This window comes from Oncorhynchus nerka, linkage group LG7, assembly GCF_034236695.1.
Source record: "Oncorhynchus nerka isolate Pitt River linkage group LG7, Oner_Uvic_2.0, whole genome shotgun sequence".
Lineage (NCBI taxonomy): Eukaryota > Metazoa > Chordata > Actinopteri > Salmoniformes > Salmonidae > Oncorhynchus > Oncorhynchus nerka.
In genome coordinates this window covers 65,244,974-65,269,958 of record NC_088402.1, presented here as the reverse complement: position 1 = coordinate 65,269,958, position 24,985 = coordinate 65,244,974, and the positions used below count along the sequence as shown (strand labels likewise).

At 40.6% G+C, this 24,985-nt stretch overlaps 2 protein-coding genes across 2 annotated transcripts in view; one reads left to right on the top strand and one right to left on the bottom strand.

Moving 5' to 3' along the window:
• pex14 (peroxisomal biogenesis factor 14) overlaps positions 1-8,002 on the bottom strand; it is a 103,480-nt gene extending 95,478 nt beyond the window's left edge. The window contains exon 1 of the mRNA XM_029664538.2: positions 7,895-8,002. Coding sequence (XP_029520398.1) covers positions 7,895-7,930 — 36 coding nt within the window. The 5' untranslated portion in view covers positions 7,931-8,002. The remainder of the gene's footprint in view (positions 1-7,894) is intronic.
• Positions 8,003-8,391: 389 nt separating this feature from the next.
• dffa (DNA fragmentation factor, alpha polypeptide) lies at positions 8,392-24,170 on the top strand. Its single transcript, XM_029664536.2, has 6 exons — positions 8,392-8,729; positions 18,987-19,145; positions 19,469-19,626; positions 19,874-20,069; positions 20,342-20,469; positions 21,590-24,170. Exons 1-6 carry the CDS (start codon positions 8,636-8,638, stop codon positions 21,800-21,802), a joined length of 948 nt encoding a protein of 315 aa, XP_029520396.1. The 5' UTR covers positions 8,392-8,635; the 3' UTR covers positions 21,803-24,170.
• Positions 24,171-24,985: the final 815 nt, after the last annotated feature.

The window sequence follows — 24,985 nt, the reverse complement described above, 5'->3', positions numbered from 1 at the left end:
AGGAGTGGCTTCTGTCTGGCCACTCTACCATAAAGGCATGATTGGTGGAGTGTTGCAGAGATGGTTGTCCTTCTGGAAGTTTCTCCCATCTCCACAGAGGAACTCAAGAGCTGTCAGATTGACCATCGGGTTCTTCATAACCTCCCTGACCAAGGCCCTTGTCCCCCGATTGCTCAGTTTGGCCAGACAACCACCAAGGCTCTTTATAGAGCTGGCTATAAACTTATTTTTAATAATGGAGGCCACTGTGTTCTTGGGGAACTTCAATGCTGCAGAAATGTGTTGGTACCATTCCCCAGGTTGGTGCCTCGACACAATCCTGTCTCGGGTCTCTAGACAATTGCTTCGACCTCATGGCTTGGTTTTTGCTCTGATAGGCACTGTCAACTGTGGGACCTTATATAGACAGGTGTGTGCCTTTCCAAATCATGTCTAATCAATAGAATTTACCACAGGTGGACTACAAATCAAGTTGTAGGAACATCTCAAGGATGATCAATGTATACAGGAGGTACCGGAGCTTATGTAAATAAGGTATCTTTGACTTTGAATACTTTTTTTGACTTTTAATCCATTTTAGAATAAGGCTGTATTGCTGACAGGTGTATAAAATTGAGCACACAGACATGTAATCTCCATAGACAAATATTAGCAGTAGAATGGGCTTACTGAAGAGCTCAATGACTTTCAACCGTCATAGGATGCCACCTTTCCAACAAGTCAGTTCATCAAATGTCTACCCTTCTAGAGCTGCCCTGGTCAACTGTAAGTGCTGTTATTGTGAAGTGGAAAAATCTAGAAGAAACAACGGCTCAGACGCAAAGTGGTAGGCCACATAAACTCACAGAACGGGACCGCCGAGTGCTGAAGCGCGTAGCACGTAAAAATCGTCTGTCCTCAATTGCAACACTCACTACCGAGTTCCAATCTGCCTCTGGAAGCAACTTCAGTACACAACCTGTTCGTCAGGAGCTTCATTAAATGTGTTTCCATGGCCGAGCAGCCGCACACAAGCTTAAGATCACCATGCACAATGCCAAGCGTCGGCTGGAGTGGTGTAAAGCTAGCTACCATTGGACTCTGGAGCAGTGGAAACGTGTTCTCTGGAGTAATGAGTCCCGCTTCACCATCTCGCAGTCCAATGGACGAATCTGGGTTTGGCGGATGCCAGGAGAACGCTACCTGCCTGAATGTATAGTGCCAACTAGGGTTGCACATTTTGGGGAATATTCAGAGGTGGAAACTTTCCGTGGGAATTAACAGAAATATATGAAAAATAATATGAATATAATTTAAATGTAGATGTTTTTTTGCATTGGATATACTTGCCATATCATATGGAGACAGAAACAAACATTTTACCTTACCAGTAGAAATAATTGCAAATGCTTAAATCCTTCCAATAGAAATTTTACTAATTATTTAGTTATGGATTGAACTTTAATTAAATGAGTTGACTCTTCACTTGGGATGATTTCACTGAACAACAAAAAGGGAATATTAAATTATCCCCAATGATCCATCGCATCTCCCAAAAATGTTTTCAACATACATCTGTAAAAGAAAACTAAAGCTTTGGTTGTCTTCCTCTCAGGCTTCCACGTCTGCTCCCTGGACATCCTTAATGTCCACCTCTTGAACATCAGACTCGGAGGCCTCATCTTCACTGTCACTTTCCAACCTTGTTGAGGATGGCTCGTTGTCAGGCTCAAAAAGCCTCAAATTTGCCTGGATGGCCACAGATTTTTTAACCCTTGTATTGGTCAGCCTGTTGCGTGCTTTAGTGTGTGTGTTCCCAAACAAGGACCAGTTGAGCTCTGAGGCGGCTGATGTTGGTGGGATTTGAAGGATGATGGATGCAACAGGGAAAAGAGCCTCAGATCCACAAAGTCCCCTCGACCAGGTGGCTGATGAGATATGTTGGCACAACTGCCATATTGCATCTCCATCCCAAAGCCCTTGCTTGGAAGTGTACTTCGCCAGACTGTCAAGAACCTTGCCCTCATCCAGGCCACAGTGGTGAGACAAGGTAGTGATGACACCATATGCCTTGTTGATCTCTGCACAAGACAGGATGCTTTTGCCAGCATACTTGGGGTTCAACATGTACGCTGCGGCGTGAATGGGCTTCAGGCAAGAGTTTTAGGCTGCTTACCACTCTCTCCCAAAACACATCATCCAGGAGGATCCTCTTGATCACCCGATCCATTTTGGCAGACTGTGATATGGCCATTTCTTGGAGACTCCTCCCCTCCTGGAGACTGTCAAACATGATGACAACACCACCCCGTCGGGTGTTGCTGGGAAGCTTGAATGTGGTGCTCTTTTTCTTCTCACTTTGCTTGGTGAGGTAGATTGCTGCTATAACTTGATGACCCTTCACATTCCTAGCCATTTCCTTGGCTCTCTTGTAGAGTGTATCCAATGTTTTCAGTGCCATGATGTCCTTGAGGAGCAGATCCAATGCATGAGCAGCACAGCCAATGGGTGTGCTGTGAGGGTAGGACTCCTCCACTTTAGACCAAGCAGCCTTCATGTTCGCATCATTGTCTGTCACCAGTGCAAATACCTTCTGTGGTCCAAAGTCATTGATGACTGCCTTCAGCTCATCTGCAATGTAGAGACTGGTGTGTCTGTTGTCCCTTGTGTCTGTGCTTTTGCAGAATACTGGTTGAGGAGTGGAGATGATGTAGTTAATTATTCCTTGCCCACAAACATTCGACCACCCATCAGAGATGATTGCAATACAGTCTGCTTTCACTATGATTTGCTTGACCTTCACTTGAACTCTGAACTCTGCATGCAGCAAATGAGTAGATAAAGCATGTCTGGTTGGAGGGGTGTATCCTGGGCAAAGAACATTCAGAAATCTCTTCCAATACACATTGCCTGTGAGCATCAGAGGTGAACCAGTTGCATATACAGCTCGAGCAAGACAATCATCAACATTTCTCTGACTACGTTCCTCCATTGAGTCAAAAAAACTTCTGATTCCAGGAGGACCATGAGCTGTTGCTATCGATAAGGTGTCTGATTCATAATTTTCACCTCGAATAGAAGTAGAGTGACTTTTGTCAGAGGTTGCTTGTTGTGAACGCTGAGGGAACTTCATGCACTTGGCCAGATGATTCTGCATCTTTGTTGCATTCTTCACATATGATTTGGCACAGTATTTGCAAAGGTACACAGCTTTTCCTTCTACATTAGCTGGAGTGAAATGTCTCCTCACATCAGACTGTGGCACTTTCCTGTAAAGATTAGAAGAAAAAAATTGTAACAAAACAAATACAATTCCATGTACAGACAAATAGTTAAGAAGTTAGATTAAACAACTCCTTTGTAAGATAAATGTTTTAAAATTAAACATGTATGGAAACAGCTGAATTAACACTCCTCAGTTAGCAGGCTCAAGCAAGCTAAAACCCACATGATGGCAAAAGCTAACTAGCAGAAATTGTTAATAAGTTATAAATGATTAAAACATTTTTCTGTAGGCTACTATCTACTAGTTAACAAAAAAACATGTATGTCATAACATATACTCACCCAGTATTGTAATCAAAACTTACCAGAAAGTGTGTAGTCCTTAGCTCAGACAGTGTAGCAGTATCTCATTTGTGTGCAAGATCTTGAGAATCAGCTGTACATGTGAAGGAAGAATCAGCTGTGCATGCAGAGGGTTGCAATTCCATTGAATTGGGGATAGTTTATGCCACAAGACCTAGAATTGCCTTGTGTATCCACAAAAAAGGTTCCCTGTAAAGCTATTTTTTAATGAATTTAAGCAAAATTCCAGGACTCAACTTCCCATGGAAAATTTCCAGAAAAACCCTAGAGCTAACTGTAAAGTTTGCTGAAGGAGGAATAATGGTCTGGGCCTGTTTTTCATGGGCTAGGCCTCTAAATTCCATTGAAGGCAAATCTAAACGCTACAGCATATAATGACATTCTAGAAGATTCTACGCTTCCAACTTTGTGGCATCAGTTTGGGGAAGGCCCTTTCCTGTTTCAGCATGACAATGCCCCTGTGCAAAAAGCAAAGTCGATACAGAAATGGCATTCTCTCAACCAGCTTCACCTGGAATGCTTTTCCAGCAGTCTTGAAGGAGTATTGCTGCAGAATGCTAAGGTAGCCATGCAGGTTAAGTATGCCTTGAATTCTAAATAAATCACCGACAGGGTCACCAGCAAAGCACCTCCATGCTTCACGGTGGGAACCACATGCGGAGATCATCCGTTCACCTACTCTGCATCTCACAAAGACACAGCGTTTGGAACCAAAAATCTCTGGACTCATCAGACCAAAGGACAGATTTCCACCAGTCTAATGTCCATAGCTTATGTTTCTTGGTAGCAAGACGACCATGAAAGCCTGATTCACGCAGTCTCCAATGAACAGTTGATGTTGAGATGTGTGTTACTTGAACTCTGTGAAGCATTTATTTGGGCTGCAATCTGAGGTGCAGTTAACTCTAATGAACGTATCCTCTGCAGCAGAGGTATTTCTGGGTCTTCCTTTCCTGTGGCGGTCCTCATGAGAGCCAGTTTCATCATAGCGCTTGATGGTTTTTGCAACTGCACTTGAAGAAGCATTGAAAGTTCTTGAAATTTTCCGGATTGACTGACCTTCACGTCTTAAAGTAATGATGGACTGTCGTTTCTCTTTGCTTACTTGAGCTGTTCTTGCCATGATATCGACTTGGTATTTTACCAAATAGGGATATCTTCTGAATATCAGAACATGATCAGAACACAAGTGATTGGCTCAAATGCATTAAGGAAAGAAACTCCACAAATTAGCTTTTAACAAGCCACACCTGTTAATTGAAACGCATTCCAGGTGACTACCTCATGAAGCTGGTTGAGAGAATGCCAAGAGTGTGCAAATCTGTCAAAGGCAAAGGGTGGCTACTTTGAAGAATCTCAAAGATAAAATATATTTTGATTTGTTTAACACTTGTTTGGTTACTGCATGATTCCATATGTGTTATTTCATAGTTGTCTTCACTATTATTCTACAACTTAGAAAATAGTTTAAAAAAAATGAAAAACCATGGAATGAGTAGGTGTGTCCAAATGGTACTGTATATACTGTATTTTAGTCTTGGCTCATCCTATATGTACACACATTTTCTATTCATATACTGTCCACACAGTCTATATACACACCATTCACATACAGTACATATATATTTATTTATATTCCGGATTTTGACATCGATCGTTTTGATAGGTCTTAATTTCTTGTTCTTTTTTCTACTTTTGGATAATGTGTGTATTGTTATTGTATTGCTCAATATTGCTGCATTGTTGGAGCTAGAAACATGAGCATTTCCCTGCATCTGCAAAACTGTGTATGCGACCAATAAACTTGGATTGGAATTGCTTTCATAGAGGACTATTTTTAATTGTGAGGATGAACACATACTTTGTTTTCATCATGAGCAAACGTTATTGGTTTTCTACCCAAAGTTGCAAATCCATTTTATAAACACAGGAGACCAGGAAACTGGATAAAAGAGTGGGGCAGTATAGCAGGAACAGCTCAATTTAAAAGGTCAAAACTTGATGCTATCATACTGTATAATGGGATATTAAGGTGAATGACTTCATTGACTAACATCTCTGAACAGGGAAAAGGACCCTAACCATCACCACATTTAAGGGAAATGCATTAGGCCACATGGTATGAAGAAACAATACTCCAAGCCACTGCTTCATACTACTTGTCAGACAGAGACAACTCCTATTGTATACTGGTCTTTGGGATGGGATTAGTGTAGAGTTTGAGTGGGGGGGATGGCTTTTATGTGGGTGGCTTTTGACCATTTTTGGGAATTCCTCATGTCTTAATTATGGATGTTGGGTACTATATTTGTTGAATATCATATGAATCCTTTAAATTATGATGGCCAATTTGGGTGCAATCGATTTGCTTAATTTCTAAAAGATCAAACTATATTTCAACAACACACTTAATCAATGTGATTTCTAGCTGGGCAAGTGGGAGTGCGGTGGTAGCTCACCTATTCGTTTTCTCATCTATCACTGATCAGAAATATTTAGCATGCTATAACGTAGCCTAAATCAAGTGTAGGCCTATCATTTTGCTCGATCGCATATAGGCAACTCCAAAATCCTGCGGATGGTGTGAAATATCAACATGAGACTAAAATGTGTTAGAAATTATAGCAATCTATACTTTCAATCTGTATCTTCACGAAGATACCCTCGATGTAAGACCCTACACCACAAAGCAGAGTGAGGGTAGGAAATAGAGGTTGACCGATTATGATTTTTCAATGCCGTTACCGATTATTGGAGGACCCAAAAAGGCCGATGCCATTTGAAATCGGATGATTTTTATATATATTGTAATAATGACAATTACAACAATACTGAATGAACAATGATGTTTATGGTTAGGTACATTTGTGCAAAGACTGTGCTTTTTTCAGCAATGCGCTTTTCTTAAATCATAACCCGTTTGGCGAAGTTGAAGTAGGCTGTGAATCGATGATAAATTAACAGGCATCGCATTGATTATATGCAACGCAGGACAAGCTAGTTAACCTAGTAATATCATCAATCATGTGTAGCTAACTAGTGATTATGTGAAGATGTATTGTTTTTTATAAGATACATTCAATGCTAGCTAGCAACTTACCTTGGCTCCTTGCAACCTACTAGGTCCTTTTGACACTGCACTCGTGTAAAAGGCAGTCAAGCCTGCCACAGTTTCCTCGTGGATTGCAATGTAATTGGCATCGAAAAAGGAAGATTACCAATTCTTATGAAGACTTGAAATCGTCTCTAATTAAATCGGGATTAATCGGTCGACCTCTAGCAGGAAAGAGATGAAACGTGGATCAAAAAAGCATGTGCTTGCCTTGGGCTCTGTTTCAACATATCCCTTTATTATATGACAGGGGTTCCACACGTTGTCGTGACACAAGTTGTGTGGGAAAAATATGATTTGTATTTTATTTTTTATATTTCCATTATATTCTTAGCCTTTGGTGTTGACTGTGATCATGTTAGCCTAAGTCTGTCTTGTCTATTTAATTAACAAAATAACTATTGATTTCATGTGAATATGCCATTCTATTCTTTTGAAAATACATTTTATTATCGGTTTTCTTAGGACCTGCCTAAAATGAATTAATAATGGATTTTTTTTGGTAATGGTGTATATTCAATGGATTTATTCAAATAGTCCACCCACATGGGACTACATCTCCTCCCACTCCAGCCAGTATATGCATGGAGATATAAAATTATTATCCTGGCAAGAATGTGGTAAATGAATTGGGCTCTAAAAGAACATTGACCGATTATACTTTTTTTTTTTACAGGCAACATGCCGTAAAGTCTGTCTGTAAAGGGCATACGTGTGTCTTTTTTATTTTAAAGATTATTTCTCGCTGATATGAAAGATAAGGGGCATGTCAACATATGTTTACAAAACCAGTTTGAAAGCTTTGACTATTTGCTTTTTTTTTTAAACACAACGTCGAAATTGTAGTTCGCATGGGGCCAAATGTGGGAAAATGTAAACGCTGAAAACCCTATATATGGAGAAGGATTTTCGAGCGCTATTACTTCGCTAGCTAGAGCATTGATATTTTCGATTCTCGTTGAACTATTACCTACCTAGACACCATGATAGCTACATGACTTTCACATGTATAGAAAGTATGGGTAGTGTCGTGGCCTTCACCTGTCAACACAGAAACATTGAAACTTTTTCGAGCTAGCAAGCTAGACCAAGCTAGCAACTAACATTAGCTGTCTAGCTAATTCATAGGTTCAAGCAAATGTAATTCATAGGTTCAAGGAAGTGCAATATGCAACTACAAACCATTATATAAGGTATGAAAGTATAAATAGAGACCTGTGTTTGCGGATCAGGTTGTTCAGAAGATGCCATCTTTCCCAGCCTACTCCTCTTCAAATCGATTCATTCGGGAACGATTGCTTAGGCCTGAATAAGGACGACTGGACTAAAACTCCTACATTATGTTTTTTTTTTTTTTTTCGTTCCTTCTATTATGTTGAGGCAATATAGTAAATATTATTTTCTGATTGGATCGAGATAGATATATAGATATAGATATATAAATCAGTGGAGATTGCTGGGGGGAGTATTTGATACTATTTGATACTCTATTCTACTCATTCCTCTCCAGCCATTACCACGAGCCCGTCCTCCCCAATTAAGGTGCCACCAACCTCCTGTGATATATATATATATATATATTTATATATATTTTTTTCCTTATTCAACTTTGTTCAAAATCAGGTCCGTTTGACTTTAAATGGCAAAACAATACATTTCCCATGAGGGCTTAGTTCTAAGCTCAGGACTTCCGTTTTTGCGGATATGTCAAGAAGGTGCATACCGTAAACGACTGTTTGGTTTGGTTTAGATATATATATTTTTTAAATTTTATTTTATTTTTATATGCATTTATTTTATTACTTTTCAAAATCAGAACTTTGACTTTAAATCGCATAACACTACATTTCCCATGACATCATGTCAGGACTTCCGTGTTCGCGTTTGAATCTGCCAAGAAGGTGCATGCAGTAAACTTCCGTTAGGTTATTTAACTTTCGGCATAACAAAAGAGTGATGTCTGAACTAAAACCTTGTAAGGTGTGTAATTTTACGCGACAACAATCATACGGTTTGGTTGTTCCTTCTCTGGACCAACTAAAGATTAAAGGTACGCTAATGAATGTTGTAAACAGCTGTCTAGCCAACCACAACTAGCTAAGTTAGCTAGCTAAGGTTAGATAGCTACAGAAAAGTTAGTTATCTTTGCGTGTGTTATAATAGTTTTGGTAGCTACTATAGATAGTATTCCTGATGAGCTGGGAACATGCATTCCTTCTTAATGAAGACAAGTCATTGTAACTACGTGTCATATAAATAAAACCCAAATGCAGAATACATTTTGCTAGCCTAGCGCCAGGTATGTAGGTATCTGTATGTAGCAGCATACGTTGCCACTGTATCAGCTGTTAAATCATATAATGTTTACAGTATATATTATTCGTTCATTGGGAAATCAACTGGCAGTCAACTATGATCTCTAATCTTCGTGAATCATCACTACATTCTGGAAACTGTATGAGCAACATTTTGCTCTGTGTGCTCTACATATTCGACTTGTACAAACTTGATTGAATTAGATATGGCACCTCAGCAGACCGAGGTAAAATTAGTTGTATACTGGATATTCGGTGTATATCTGTGTTCTCTAGTCAATGGCTATTGAACCAACCATGCCATGACTATGAAGATAGTATATTCGGAATCAGGGGTGGATGGAGAACAATCCATACTTTTTTTCTTGTTTGTTTTTTGGGATATCGCCAAGGTCCTATCTGATAAGGAATATTTTCTAAGTAAGAGAACATTACACCTTTTAATTTGTTTTTACATTTAACCTGTCTTCTCTTGAGATGAAAGTATTTTACTTTAAGATATGAATTGCCACAATTATGTTTGTTCTTAAAATTATGTATTTTATTAAAACATAAATAAAGTAAATAGCCTGAATTATCTTGAAAAAAAGTTACATTTTTAAATCATACAAATAGGAAAACGTGTCTCTAAAATAAACAGTTGTTCATTTAAGTTCTGGGCCCATACATGTTAAAGGGAAATGTAAAAAAAAAAAAAAAAAAAATCATAATCTCCAGTACCACCCCAACTACCACCCCAACATCAACATCCAATGACATCGGTGTGCATAGTGTGCTTTTAACCAGTTACAAGTAGACATTGCCTACTAATTGTCTGCTAATTGGTTTATATCATTGGAAGCACTTGTCTTCCTCTATTGTTTTACTACAAAACATAGACATGTGCCACTTTAACATATGTTGATGTTGGGGTTTTGCTGGAGATGACAAACATTAAGTTGAACTATTTAGACATTTTTATTTATTTTTTTATTTCACCTTTATTTAACCAGGTAGACCAGTTGAGAACAAGTTCTCATTTACAACTGTGCTACCGGTGGGTGTGGTTATCGTGACCATTGAGCTGAGATAAGGTGGAGCTTTACCTAGCGAAGACTTCTAGATGACCTGGAGCCAGTGGGTCTGGCGAACGAATATGTAGCGAGAGCCAGCCGACGAGAGAGCAGTGGTGAGAGTGGTATATGGGGCTTTGGTGACAAAACGGATGGCGCTGTGATCAACTGGATCCAATTTGCTGAGTAGAGTGTTGGAGGCTATTTTGTAAATGACATCGTCGAGGATCGGTAGGATAGTCAGTTTTACGAGGGTATGTTTGGTGGCGTAAGTGAAGGAGGCTTTGTTGCGAAATAGGGCGGGTGCGGGCAGTGATCGGTTGAAAAGCATGCATTTAGTTTTACTAGCGCTTTAAGAGCAGTTGGAGGCCTCAGGAGTGTTGTTATGGCATTGAAGCTCGTTTGGAGGTTTGTTAACACAGTGTCCAAAGAAGGGCCAGATGTACACAGAATGGTGTCATCTGCGTAGAGGTGGATTAGGGAATCACCCGGAGCAAGAGCGACATCGTTGATATATACAGAGAAAGGAGTCGGCCCGAGAATTGAACCCTGTGGTACCCCCATAATGACTGCCAGAGGTCCGGACAACAGGCCCTCCGATTTGACACACTGAACTCTATCTGAGAAGTAGTTGGTGAACCAGACGAGGCAGTCATTTGAGAAACCAAGGCTGTTCAGTCTGCCGATAAGAATACGGTGTGCAATCCAGTTTCCGAGCTGGTCAGCCATGCTCAAGGTGCACCTCAGCCACGCTCAAGGTACTAAACAATATCATAACCGCCATTGTGCAGCCGTCTTCATCGGCCTGGCCAAGGCTTTCGACTCTGTCACTGTACCTCGACAGAGTCGAAAGCCTTGGGCAGGTCGATGAAGACGGCTGCACAGTACTGTCTTTTATCAATGGCGGTTATGATATCGTTTAGTACCTTGAGCGTGGCTGAGGTCACCTTGAGCGTGGCTGACCAGCTCGGAAACCGGATTGCACAGCGGAGAAGGTACGGTGGGATTCAAAATGGTCAGTGATCTGTTTGTTAACTTGGCTTTCGAAGACTTTAGAAAGGCAGGATGGGTTTGGGTCTAGATTGTCACCCCCTTTGAAGAGGGGGATGACCACGGCAGCTTTCCAATCTTTAGGAATCTCGGAGGATACGAAAGAGAGGTTGAACAGACTGGTAATAGGGGTTGCAAAAATGGAGGCGGATCATTTTAGAGAGGGTACAGAGGGTACAGGTTTTGCAGCTCTTTCAGAACATCTGCTATTTGGGTGAAGGAGAAGCTGGGGAGGCTTAGGCAAGTAGCTGTTGGGGTAGCCAGGTTGAAAGCATGGCTAGCCGTAGAGAAATGCTTATTGAAATGATTGATTATCGTGGATTTATCGGTGGTGACAGTGTTTCCTAGCCTCAGTGCAGTGGGCAGCTGGGAGGAGGTGCTCTTATTCTCCATGGACTTTAGTGTCCCAAAAAAAATTGGAGTTAGAGGATGCAAATTTCTGTTTGAAAAAGCTAGCCTTTGCTTTCCTAACTGACTGCGTGTATTGGTTCCTGACTTTTCTGAAAAGTTGCATACTGCGGGGACTATTCGATGCTAGTACAGGAAGTTTTTGTGCTGGTCGAGGGGGGTCAGGTCTGGAGTGAACCAAGAGCTATATCTGTTCTTAGTTCTAAAAAAAAAAATGAAAGGGGCATGCTTATTTTAGATGGTGAGGAAATTACTTTTAAAGAACGACCAGGCATCCTCTACTGACGGGATGAGGTCAATATCCTTCCAGGATACCCGGGCCAGGTTGATTAGAAAGGCTTGCTCGCAGAAGTGTTTTAGGGAGCGTTTGACAGTGATGAGGGGTGGTCGTTTGACTGCGAACTCATAACGGATGCAGGCAATAAGGCAGTGATCGCTGAGATCAGCAGAGGTGATAAGAGCAGTGGATTTGGAGGGCAAGTTGGTCAGGATAATATTTGAGGGTGCCCATGTTTACGGATTTGGGGTTGTACCTGGTGGGTTCCTTGATCATTTGTGTGAGATTGAGGGCATCTAGCTTAGATTGTAGGACTGCCGGGCTGTTAAGCATATCCCAGTTTAGATCACCGAACAGAACGAACTCTGAAGATAGGTGGGGGGCAATCTATTCACATATGGTGTTCAGGGCACAGCTGTGAGCTAAGGGGGGTCTATAACAAGCGGCAACATTGAGAGACTTATTTCTGGAGAGATGGATTTTTTTAATTAGAAGCTCGAACTGTTTGGGCATAGACCTGGAAAGTATGGCAGAACTTTGCAGGTGATCTCTGCAGTAGATTGCAACTCCTCCCCCTTTGGCAGTTCGATCTTGACGGAAAATGTTGGGGATGGAAATCTCCGAATATTTGATGGCCTTCCTAAGCCAGGATTCAGACACGGCAAGGACATCAGCATTAGCGGAGTGTGCTAAAGCAGTGAGTAAAACAAACTTAGGGAGGAGGCTTCTGATGTTAACATGCATGAAACCAAGGCTTTTATGGTTACCTCTCTTACTGTCATTGAGTAACGATAAGAGAGCTTGCATCTCTGGATGCACTAGTTATGCTGGGTGAGGTCACTGCATGTGTGGGAGGTGGGACAAAGGAGGTATCTGAGGCATGTTGAGTGGGACTAGGGGCTCCGCAGTAAACTAAAACAATGATAACTATCCTAAACAACAGTATACAAGGCATATTGATATTAGAGAGAGACATAAAGCAATCACAGGTGTTGATTGGAAGAGCAAGAGGAAGAGAACAACATCAGTTAAATCAAATAATTTGTATTTGTAACTATCTTTTTGAATTGTAGTATGTCATTTATACAACATTTTAAAGAAAAACCTGTAACAACTAACCCACATTTCTTCTTAAATAATCTTGTAAGAGTCTGCAAACTAACGCAGGCTTCAAGCTTCCTTTTAATTAATTGTTTTGCAGGTAATCGCCATAAAGACTACCAGTATGCGAATTAGGCAGTCAAATGAATGACTATCTTACCGATGCGATTCGTTAGGCTACTGACGAGTCACTAAAATAGCAACCAAAAAACAGCATTGTGTGTGTTTGTGGAAAGAAAGACAAAGATCATAGACCATAGCTATGATTGTAGCTGATTGTCCTTGTTATGGGGCAGCACTGGATAATTTCCATAGTCATGGCACGCCATTTATATAAGAGCTATTAACGATACTTACTTTTTTTTAAATATTTGATGTAATGAAAACATTGAATTGTTTTCTATCCATCCCTGAATCAAAATATACCATCTTCATAGCCATGGAAGGCTTGGTTCAATAGCTAGTGATGAAGTGAACCGAAAATCCAATATAAAACACATTTTACCTCAAACCTCTATGGGACATCCCTTAAATTCCTAAAATGCTACTCACTAGGCGTGGTGCTGTCTTAACAAAGCTCACATCCCTGGCCTGGACACAAGATCTAGAATACTACTAGATAATAAGTATAATCATGTGTTTTGTGGAAATACATACAGTGCCTTCAGAAAGTATTCACACTCCTTGACCTTTTCCACATTTTGTTGTGTTACAGCCTGATTTTAAAATGGATTAAGTTGAGATTTTGGGTCACAGTGCAATAATAGTGTTTTAATATGATTTTTGAATGACTACCTCATCTCTGTACCAGACACATACAATTATCTGTAAGGTTCCTTAGTCGAGCAGTGAATTTTAACCACAAAGACCAGGGAGGTTTTCCAAAGCCTCGCAAAGAAGGGCACCTATTGGAAGATGGGGGATTGTTATTTTAAAAAACAGACATTGCACATCCCTTTCAGCATGGGTGAAGTTATTAATTACACTTTGGATGGTGTATGTATACACCCGGTCACTATAAAGATACAGGCATCCTTCCTAACTCACTTGCCGGAGAGGAAGGAAAACTGCTCAGGGATTTCATCATGACGCCAATGTTGACTTTAAAACAGAGTTTAATATCTGTGATAGGATGAATCAACAACATTGTAGTTAGTCTACAATACTAACCTAATTGACAGAGTGAAAAAAGGGAAGCTTGTAAAGATATTCCAAAACATCCATCCTGTTTTGAATACAAAGTGTTATCTTTGGGTCAAACACATCACTGAGTACCACTCGTCATATTTTCAAGCATGGTGGTGGCTGCATCGTTATCAAATGTATTTATATAGCCCTTCTTACATCAGCTGATATCTCAAAGTGCTGTACAGAAACCCAGCCTAAAACCCCAAACAGCTTGCAAAACAGATGTAGAAGCACGGTGGCTAGGAAAAACTCTCTAGAAAAGTGGGGTGGCCAGTCCTCTTCTGGCTGTGCTGGGTGAAGATTATATTAGGACATGGTCAAGATGTTCAAATGTTCATAAATGACCAGCATGGTCAAACAGCAAGGAGTCATCATGCCAGGTAGTCCTGGGGCATGGTCCTCCAAGAGAGAGAGAGAGAGAATTAGAGCGAGCATACTTAAATTCACACAGGACACAGGACACCGGAAAAGGCAGGAGAAATACTCCACATATAACAGACTGACCCTAGCCATAAACTACTGCAGCGTAAATACTGTAGGCTGAGACGGGAGTGGTCAGGAGACAGTGGCCCCATCTGATGAGAACCCCACCCACTTTTCCAAAGCACAGCCCCCACACCACTAGAGGGATATCTTCAACCACCAACTTAACATCCTGAGACAAGGCCAAGTATAGCCCACAAAGATCTCCGCCACGGCACAACCCAAGGACAGGAAGACCACATCAGTGACTCAACCCACTCAAGTGACGCACCCCTCATAGGGACGGCATGGAAGAGCACCAGTAAGCCAGTGACTCAGCCCCTGTAATAGGGTTAGAGGCAGAGAATCCCAGTGCAGAGAGGGGAACCGGCCAGGCAGAGACGGCAAGAGCGGTTTGTTGTTCCAGTGCCTTTCAGTTCACCTTCACACTCCTGGGCCAGACTACACTCAATTATATGACCTACTGAAGAGATGAGTCTTCAGTAAAGACTTAAAGGTTGAGACAGAGTCTGCGTCTCTCACATAGGTAGGCAGACCATTTCATAAAAATTGAGCTCTATAGGAGAAAGCCCTGCCTCCAGCTGTTTGCTTAGAAATGGATACATTTTTCTGAATAATTTTTGGACTAAAAATGTCTGATTTTTGCAATGTTACGTAGATTAAAATAAGCTGTCCTTGAAACAGTCTTGATATGTTCGTCAAAAGAGAGATCAGGGTCCAGAGTAACGCCGAGGTCCTTCAGTTTTATTTGAGACGACTGTACAACCATCAAGATTAATTGTCAGATTCAACAGATCTCTTTTTGTTTCTTGGGACCTAGAACAAGCATCTCTGTTTTGTCCAAGTTTAAAAGTAGAACGTTTGCAGCCATTCACTTCCTTATGACTGAAATGCAGGCTTCCAGCGAGGGCAATTTTGGGGCTTCACCATGTTTCATCGAAATGTACAGCTGTGTGTCATCCGCATAGCAGTGAAAGTTACCATTATGTTTACGAATGACATCCCCAAAAGGTAAAATATATATTGAAAACAATAGTGGTCCTAAAATGGAACTTTGAGTGACACCGAAATTTACAGTTGATTTGTCCGACAGATAAGATCTAAAACAGGCCAGAACTTGTCCGTGTAGACCAATTTGGGTTTCCAATCTGTCCAAAAGAATGTGGTGATCGAGGGTATCAAAAGCAGCACTAAGGTCTAGGAGCACGAGGGCAGATGCAGAGCCTCGGTCTGACGCCATTAAGAGGTCATTTACAACCATCACAAGTGCAGTCTCAGTGCTATGATGGTGTCTAAAACCAGACTGAAGCATTTTGTATACATTCTTTGTCTTCAGGAAGGCAGTGAGTTGCTGCGCAACAGCCTTTTCTAAAATGTTTGAGAGGAATGGAAGATTCGATATAGGCCGATAATTTTTTTTATATTTTCTTGGTCAAGGTTTGGCTTTTTCAAGAGGTTTTATTACTGCCACTTTTAGTGAGTTTGGTACACATCCGGTGGATAGAGAGCCGTTTATTATGTTCAACATAGGAGGGCCAAGCACAGGAAGCAGCTCTTTCAGTAGTTTAGTTGGAATGGAGTCCAGTATGCAGCTTGAAGGTTAAGAGGCCATGATTATTATCATCATTGTGTCAAGAGATATAGTACTAAAACACTTGAGTGTCTCCCTTGATCCTAGGTCCTGGCAGAGTTGTGCAGACTCAGGACAACTGATCTTTGGAGGAATACGCAGATTTAAAGAGGAGTCCGTAATTTGCTTTCTAATAATCATGATCTTTTCCTCAAAGAAGTTCATGAATTTATTACTGCTGAAGTGAAAGCCATCCTCTCTTGAGGAATGCTGCTTTTTAGTTAGCTTTGTGACAGTATCAAAAATACATTTTGGATTGTTGTTATTTTCTTCTTCGATACTGCACGGTACTGTCTTTCCAAGCTAGTCGGAAGACTTCCAGTTTGGTGTGGCACCATTTCCGTTCCAATTATCTGGAAGCTTGCTTCAGAGCTCGGGTATTTTCTGTATACCAGGGAGCTAGTTTCTTGTGACAAATGTTTTTAGGGGTGCATCTAGGGTATTGCGCAAGGTTAAATTGAGTTCCTCAGTTAGGTGGTTAACTGATTTTTGTCCTCTGACGTCCTTGGGTAGACAGAGGGAGTCTGGAAGGGCATCAAGGAATCTTTGGGTTGTCTGAGAATTTTATAGCACGACTTTTGATGATCCTTGGTTGGGGTCTGAGCAGATTTGTTGCGATAGCAAATGTAATAAAATGGTGGTCCGATAGTCCAGGATTATGAGGAAAAACATTAAGATCCACAACATTTATTCCATGGGACAAAACTAGGTCCAGAGTATGACTGTGGCAGTGAGTAGGTCCGGAGACATGTTGGACAAAACCCACTGAGTCGATGATGGCTCTGAAAGCCTTTTGGAGTGGGTCTGTGGACTTTTTTTTGAATGTTAAAGTCACCAAAACTTTGAATATTATCTGCTATGACTACAAGGTCTGATAGGAATTCAGGGAACTCAGTGTGGAATGCTGTATATGGCCCAGGAGGCCTGTAAACAGTAGCTATAAAAAGTGAGTAGGCTGCATAGATTTCATGACTAGAAGCTCAAAAGACGAAAGCATTGTTTTTTTGTCAATTGAAATGTGCTATCGTAAATGTGGGATGAGCAGGGGATATGGTCACTAGTGTAACCAGGAGGTGAGGCCTCATTTAACCCAGTAAATTCATCAGGCTTAAGCCATGTTTCAGTCAGGCCAATCACATCAAGATTATGATCAGTGATTAGTTCATTGACTATAACTGCCTTGGAAGTGAGGGATCTAACATTAAGTAGCCCTATTTTGAGATGTGAGATATCACAATCTCTTTCAATAATGACAGGAATGGAGGAAGTCTTTATTCCAGTGAGATTGCTAAGGCGAATACCACCATGTTTAGTTTTGCCCAACCTAGGTCGAGGTACAGACACGGTCTCAATGGGGATAGCTGAGCTGACTACACTGACTGTGCTAGTGGCAGACTCCACTAAGCTGGCAGGCTGGCAAACAGCCTGCTGCCTGGCCTGGACCCTATCTCATTGTGGAGCTAGGGGAGTTAGAGCACTGTCTATGTTCGTTATGGGTATGCTTGTCATTGAAAAGGACTAGGGAGTTTTTTTAGGATAAAAATAAATGGAATAGAGCTAATCACAAGCAAAATCCTAGAGGAAACTTGACAAATTCACCTTTCAGCAGGACCATAACCTAAAACACAAGGTCAAATATACACTGGAGTTGCTTCAAGACAACATTTAATGTTCCTGAGTGGTCTGGTTACAGTTTTAGCTGAAATCGACTTGAACATCTATGGCAGACTTGACAATGGCTGTCTAGCAATGATCAACAACCAATTTGACAGAGCTTGAATAATGTGAAAATGTTGCACAATCCAGGTGTGCAAAGCTCTTAGAGACATACCTAGAAAAGACTCACAGCTGTAATCGCTGCCAAAGGTGATTCTAACATGTATTCACTCATGGATTTGAATACTTATGTAAATGAGGTATTTCTGTATTTGATTTTTCAATACATTTGCAACAGTTTCTAAAAACATGATTTTCATTATGGGGTATTGTGTGTGTGTGTAGATGGGTGAGAAACAAATCTATTTAATCAATTTGGAATTCAGGCTGTAACACAACAAAATGAGGAGTAAGTCAAGTGGTATGAATACTTTCTGAATGCACTGTAGCTAGATAATAATGCAAGTAAGTACTGTACCAAACTAACAGTGATGTAAATAGGGGCGGCAGGTAGCCTAGTGGTTAGAGCATTGGGCCAGTAACTGAAAGGTTGCTAGATCGAATCCCCAAGCTGAAAAGGTATAAATCTGTCGTTCTGCCCCTGAACAAGGCAGTTAACCCACTGTTCCTAGGCCGTCATTGTAAATAAGAATTTGTTCTTAACTGATTTGCCTCGTTAAATAAAGGTTAATAAAAAAATCTTCTGGGGTGTAAACTCGGATCGCTGGTCTGCAAAAAGTAGAAAATTGATGGGCAAAAAGAAAACGTTGGTAACCTGTGTTTACCCTCCGCTACACAACTGCAAACTACAAATGAAAGATAGCAACACACTTCATCTAGGCCTATTACACTCCAGTGAGCATGCAGCAATGCAGAAGTGCAATGTTCCACTTAACTGTCTCTCAACCACAAATGGTGCCCTATAAGTGCTCATGACACTCATGCAGGTGGTATAATCAGGGTGTCAAGGCTAAATACTGCTACGCATATAGATGTCATTACATTATTACATTTATAATTTCTAAGTTATGAGTGATGCATGCTATGAAGCTCTTGTTATGGTGGCAAGTTCAAGTAAAGTGTCAGTAATCATTCATTCCATATACATGTTTATGTACCTGCACTTTTCTGTAATTCTACCTCCCAGGAAGCGAATCTCTTGGGTTTAGCCCAAGTACCTCCGTCTCTGTGGTATTAGAAGATGATGGGACAATAGTTGAAGATGAGGCCTATTTCTTGTGCTTACCTACAAACACAAAGTTTATGCTCTTGCATGAAAAAGAGACGTGGGCCCCACTACGAAGAAGTAAGCTTTTTCTGTTCTGTCAATGCAAATATGTATTGTCATATTAGGCTATAGTCATTGTTTAAGCCTACTATTGTGTGATCTGTCATTTTGCGGTTTCTAAGTTGATCTATCTGCAGTTTGAGCCAACCTCTTGGGAAAGCACATCCTCTGACATTCTATGCCTATATTCCAAGAGTATGTTTTTCTTTGCTTGTTTTTTGGGCTAACTAGTTAAAGACCAAACTCTGTTCTTTGTTTACGTGGCATTGGTCATCTGTCTTAGCTCTCCCAGGTTGCATTCCCATACTAACGCATAGTGATTTTATACCATGCTACTATAGTTGATGGCGGCACAGCTTGGATGACCAGGGAGTCTGTGAATCTTGAGAACGATGCTGTGGACAGCTCAGTCAGTGGGATCGAGCCCTGGTTCTACCTGGCCCAGCAACTCAAGAAGGACCTGGCCAGCATCATACTGATGTCGGAGGCAGAATTACAAGTAGGGTAACTTCAATAACATTTCCACCTCCATCCCCCCTCTCACATTTAAATGTATGAATATAGAATATCTTGTTAAATTTGGATCCTATTCCATCAGATAAAAACAACATTTATGACTACAGCGGGTATGGTATAAATATTGTGTATACTACTTCAATACAAAGCCCTCTTTGCATTATGTTTATGTGCTTGAGGATAGCTGTATGTGTAATAGCGAGAATAACTATACATGTTGCATGTTCCAGACCTTAGTGGACGTGCCTTGTTTAGAGCTGGCCTCAGCCCTGGGCTTCCCGGAGAGGAAGGCCCTGAATCTCCAGGACACTCTACAGAGAGTGTTGGACCGCAGGGAGGAAGAGCGACAGTCCAAGGAACTGCTCCAGCTCTACCTCAAGGCAGTGGAGAGAGAAGACAGTCAAGAGGCAGAGCCTAGAAATGAAGGTGAGAGCGCTATCAGGAATAAAATGGGATCAATCTGTTAGAAGATCCACCTATGTGAGTGGAAATGCCATTTGAAGTGAGGGAAGGCATTTTAACTTCAACTCAAAAGTTGTGGTAGTTTATGTAAAAACAGTGTGTGGCTTTTTTGTCACTAGATGGAGCCATTCTTTAAGCAATAGACAACTAGCCCTGAAATATTGCCTCTAAACCTCTGGCTCAGCCAAGTTGTGTTGTGAGAGTGATCGTGTTCTACCATAACCCATGTCTCACAGGGTCAGGTGATGGGGATGTGACAGACGGGATGGCGGTAGATTCGGCATCAGGATTCATGTCCAGAACGCTGATGGTTCTCAAGGGTAAAACGAGCCCTGAGACCAGGCTCTCCAATGAGGAGCTGCAGGTATGTCACAAAGACCAACAGCTAAACGCTGCATTTGGTTATACAGGATCATATTAATAGACTAAAGTTGACCCCTCACCTTGTCTACTCGCTCCTTGTCTACTCGCTCCTTGTCTACTCTCCTTAATCTGCATTGATATGAAAGGGCATGCATTGTGAAAACAAAGTCCCTGGTAGGTATCCACAGTATTACAGTGATATGTCCTAAGTTATTCAGTTTAGTGCACAGAAAAAAACGAACAGGAGAGAAATACTTTCCATTATTGAGATGCACTGGATTGCGTCCCAATTCTCCTGAAAGGGTTCACTTCTCCCCACGTATTTTCAAGCATTGGATTAGTGTAAGCATAGGTTAGAGGGAGTTTATTACACAGCTCCTTCCCTTTTAAATCCATGAAGGGAAGTGAACAAACACACAGTTAAGGTAGAAGTGTAGAGAATTTGGATGCATGAAATTGTTTCCTTTCCACCACATGAGGGAAATGGGAAGGCTACAACTACAGTATATGTGAGAATTTCTATATTCTGTCCACTTGGTGGCACTATCCCTCTGCACTCTTGATTTCAGTATACACAGCATATGAAAATGGACTGCCTACGTACATCTTTTATCAAGCTGTTAACTCTATCACCAAACTACATTTTTTTAAAAATAGTACAAGTGTCTGTAAATATGCCAAGTAATCCTGACAACAAAAAACAAGTTTAGAGCAGTTCTAATAACATCACTGTATATCAAGGAATTGCATTTCTTGTATTGAATACCATTTTTGTCCCAACTGTATCTGTTTGAAATCCAAGATCAAGGGCTTTTCACACCACTAAGTATACTCTGAGCCTCTTATCTCCCAAGTCAATTATCTTTGAAAACAATATCAATTACATTGAACATAATGAATGTAAGAACATTTACTTATTAAGTCCGCATTATATTATTCCAATGTGATCCATTGACATTCATGAACCATGAGCAACTAATGCAAATCTGCCATGTCTATACAGCGCAGAGACTATCCTATCCCCCATCTCTGCACTTCTGTCTTTCTCAGAATAGATTGCAGTTCTGATTTTAGCTGTATACAACATGAAATAAACCAAACCAAAATGTTGTCAACTGCAGATGGTGGTGAACAAAGGTGCACGGGCCATGGAGCAAGTCCTGGGCTGGGACTCTGAGAGGACATTGGTGCTGCTGCAGGCATGCGAGGAGCAACTGAGCAGGCGGCTCCAGCAGGTTCAGGCCATGCAGTACCTCCGTAGCCACACACAACAACAGGACAGCACGCAGCCCTCCGACAAGAGCCAAGCCACACAAGCCAAGCGCAGCAAGTAAGGAGTAGGGGGAAGTTGCCACTACACGCTGATCTTTGGTGAGTTTAGCGTTTTCCCACTTATGGTTAGGATTAGGGAAGGGGAAACTGATCCTAAATCTGTACTTAGGGAAACTTCACGCCAGAGCCAGCTAGTAATACCCCTCTGTCTCTGACCACAGAACACACACTATCTGCCTTAAGACTGAGACGATAAGTATTTGGATGGTAAAGCATTTTTTCTTGAAATCGAACAATGACCATGAGGTTAAAGTGCACACTGTGAGCATTAACTTGAGGGTATTTATCTATATCGGGTGAACCATGTAGAAATTCGGTCACTTTTTGTACATGGTCCCACCCAATTCACTTATTTGTGTGTTTAAAGTAGTAAAATGTTAAGTATTTGGTCCCATATTTGTAGCACACCGACTACATCAAGCTTGTGACTACAACTATGTTGGATTATCCTGACTGAATTGTGAATAATGATGAGTGGGAAAAAATATCATTCCCCCAAGGCATACTAACCTCTCACCATTATAATAACAGGGGAGGTTAGCATTTTTTGGGGGGGTATGATATTTGTGCATCTAACTTTTTCATTCACTGTTCACGTTTCATTCAGGATTATCCATAATCATGGTAGCATCCACGTTCATGTAAAAGTGTTAGAAATTCAGAAACAAATTCTGTTTTTATTTACAATAAAAATGACGCAATACATTATTTACCATTCATTTCTAATGGGCACAAATAATCTGAAACACAACCAAACCAAAAAGCAAATGCATCCACCAAGTTTGTAGAGTCAAAATCTTGATGTAATTATTGCGTGCTAGGAATATGGGACCGAATACTAAACTTTTGACTACTTTAATAAACATATAAGTGAATGTGTCGTAATACCTTTGGTATCCTAGAATCGGGGGACTATGTACAAAAAGTCCTGTAATTTCTAAACAGTTCACCCGAAATGGATGAAAATAACCTCAAATTAAATCTGACAGTCTGCACTTTACCTCATAGTAATTGCTTGATTTCAAGTCCAAACTTTGAGTATACAGCCAAAATAAGAATAAATGCTTCACTGTCCCAATAATTAAGGAGGGCACTGTATATCGCCTCCTGGTATCAATAAATGCTCATAAACGCTGACATTATTTGCCAAATGGCTTTGGTGCCCCTTTTGTGAGTAAACCACATGATGGCTATCTCTTTAGGTACATTAAGTAGAAGTGTTATTAGCATAGGTAGATGTTAATGACCAGAACAATTAGGGATGGACCAACTGTGCAACCCTTTTGATATGTTGTCTTGGTCTACTCCTCCGGTACTTTACCTACTCAGGAGCAAAGTGTGACACTACCTGATTCTTGCCCCTGGAAGCTGTAACAAAATTATGGTTGATGTTAACTTAAATTGTAAGCAAATACCTTGGACAATCCATTTGTGGTCAAAGATTAGTAACCCAGTAATCTGTTGACATTATATTTAATCCTATTTTCCTGAAGATTTAAAATGAGAGCTAATTGTTCCATTCCTGTCAATTTTGTATACTGAATCGTTGATATGCCTCCTAAAACCTTGCCAAATACTTAGCCTATTTCTTCTGCCTATTTTGCTTTCCCTTTTGACTCTACTTGTTTTGACTGCTCTGCATATTATTAACCAATATACATCAAATATAACTTAGAATTCATTATTTTTGGGAAACAACCAGAATTGGTTTATCTATCTGTACTTAAACCCTGTATATTTAGGAATGTTAATGTAAGAAAGGATATCAGATTTGATATGTAATTGTGATGTAAGCGTGCATCCGTGTAGTGTGGGCCCATGTGAGCTATCTGGTTGTATTGACAGGACATCCTTGTTAATAGGACAGACTTAAAGGGCTGTAAGATCACATTTGAAACCAGTCGTTTACAACAAGGACATGGGGCCAGCAAGGAGGCACATGTCATGACAATGAGATGTCAACAGCTTTATATATACAGAAAAGTGTATTGAAGGCATTTATGGTGACAAATGGATGGGGAAACATGTTATCTTCACCTGTATTATGATGTGATTCTTGTACTCCACGTGAATATTAATTGAAATGCTCTGAAGTCCGTTACGCACTTGTTATTGCTTCCAATGTTCCTTGAAAGAAAAAGGTGTGTGTTCGGTTTGAAATGGTGCATCTTGGGAGCCCTCTGTATGAAATGAATTAACATGTACGTACTGTACATATATTTTATCATTGAGCCACAGAGTTGTGTAATCAAAGTTTTGCATTGTGATTAATGAGGCTTTTTTTTATGGAACTGTTTCAAATGGAACTGACGTGGCAAGCGGTGTGTGTTAAGTATGACAGCTTTTCTACAATAAAGCGCACAATCCTGACATCACTGTGTTTTCATTCACAACTTTTTCATTTACTGCTTGTTATTTTTTCCAGTGTATATAAAAATGTGCTTCCCATCCATGGACAGAAGGATGTAATGCTGTGTGTTTTTTAATGAGCTAAAAGATATAGAGGATTGCCTCAGGAAGACTAGAGGAAGGATAGGACATTTGATCCACCATTAAATGGTCAACTTAACTCACGGCTTGTGATGCCAAGATACTCTTCTCCGTATCGTCGATATATTGGTCCAGAAGAAAAACGTTATGGATTGTTGATATTCAATGAAGTTATTTTATATGTCATGGCGTGTACATTGTTTGGCCCTAAGATACAATTGTAAAGGAATAATGATGGGTGTGAGGGAAAAGAGGTGACTGGCTATGTACTGTTGCTGTATGTGTCTGGACAGTCAGTTGATGGGTTTTATGGCGTGCGCAATTCCTGTGACATTACCTCCACTTAACCAGTGTTCCCGGAATGAGCAGAAGTGACATGTAAGCAGTGTGTGAAGTGTCTCAGCATTTTGGGGGGTTTCGATTGGGAATTTAATATGGTTATATTAATTTTATTATCATTATTTCAGAATATTTCCCTTTGTTTTGCATCAACTATCAATCTGAATGTAAACCAAGTCTTTCAACCATGTTCTTTAGTGGTAGACATTAAACAAAACAATTATGGCATTTGTGAGGTCTGAAATGAGGTGAGTGACTTAAAGGAGGCCTTCAAGCACAATAGATCCTTTTCTTCTAAATGTCAAGGTAATGTCATCTGATGGGTCATTGTCCATGAGAACTCACGCAGCTTATCA

What these genes read in the sequence shown, in the direction of transcription:
- dffa (XM_029664536.2), top strand. Translation starts at nt 8,636, where the DNA reads ATGTCTGAACTAAAACCTTGTAAGGTGTGTAATTTTACGCGACAACAA. An exon ending in GGACCAACTAAAGATTAAAG is followed by an intron (nt 8,730 to 18,986) that starts GTACGCTAATGA and finishes TCTACCTCCCAG; the next exon opens with GAAGCGAATCTCTTGGGTTT. An exon ending in TCTCCAATGAGGAGCTGCAG is followed by an intron (nt 20,470 to 21,589) that starts GTATGTCACAAA and finishes TGTCAACTGCAG; the next exon opens with ATGGTGGTGAACAAAGGTGC.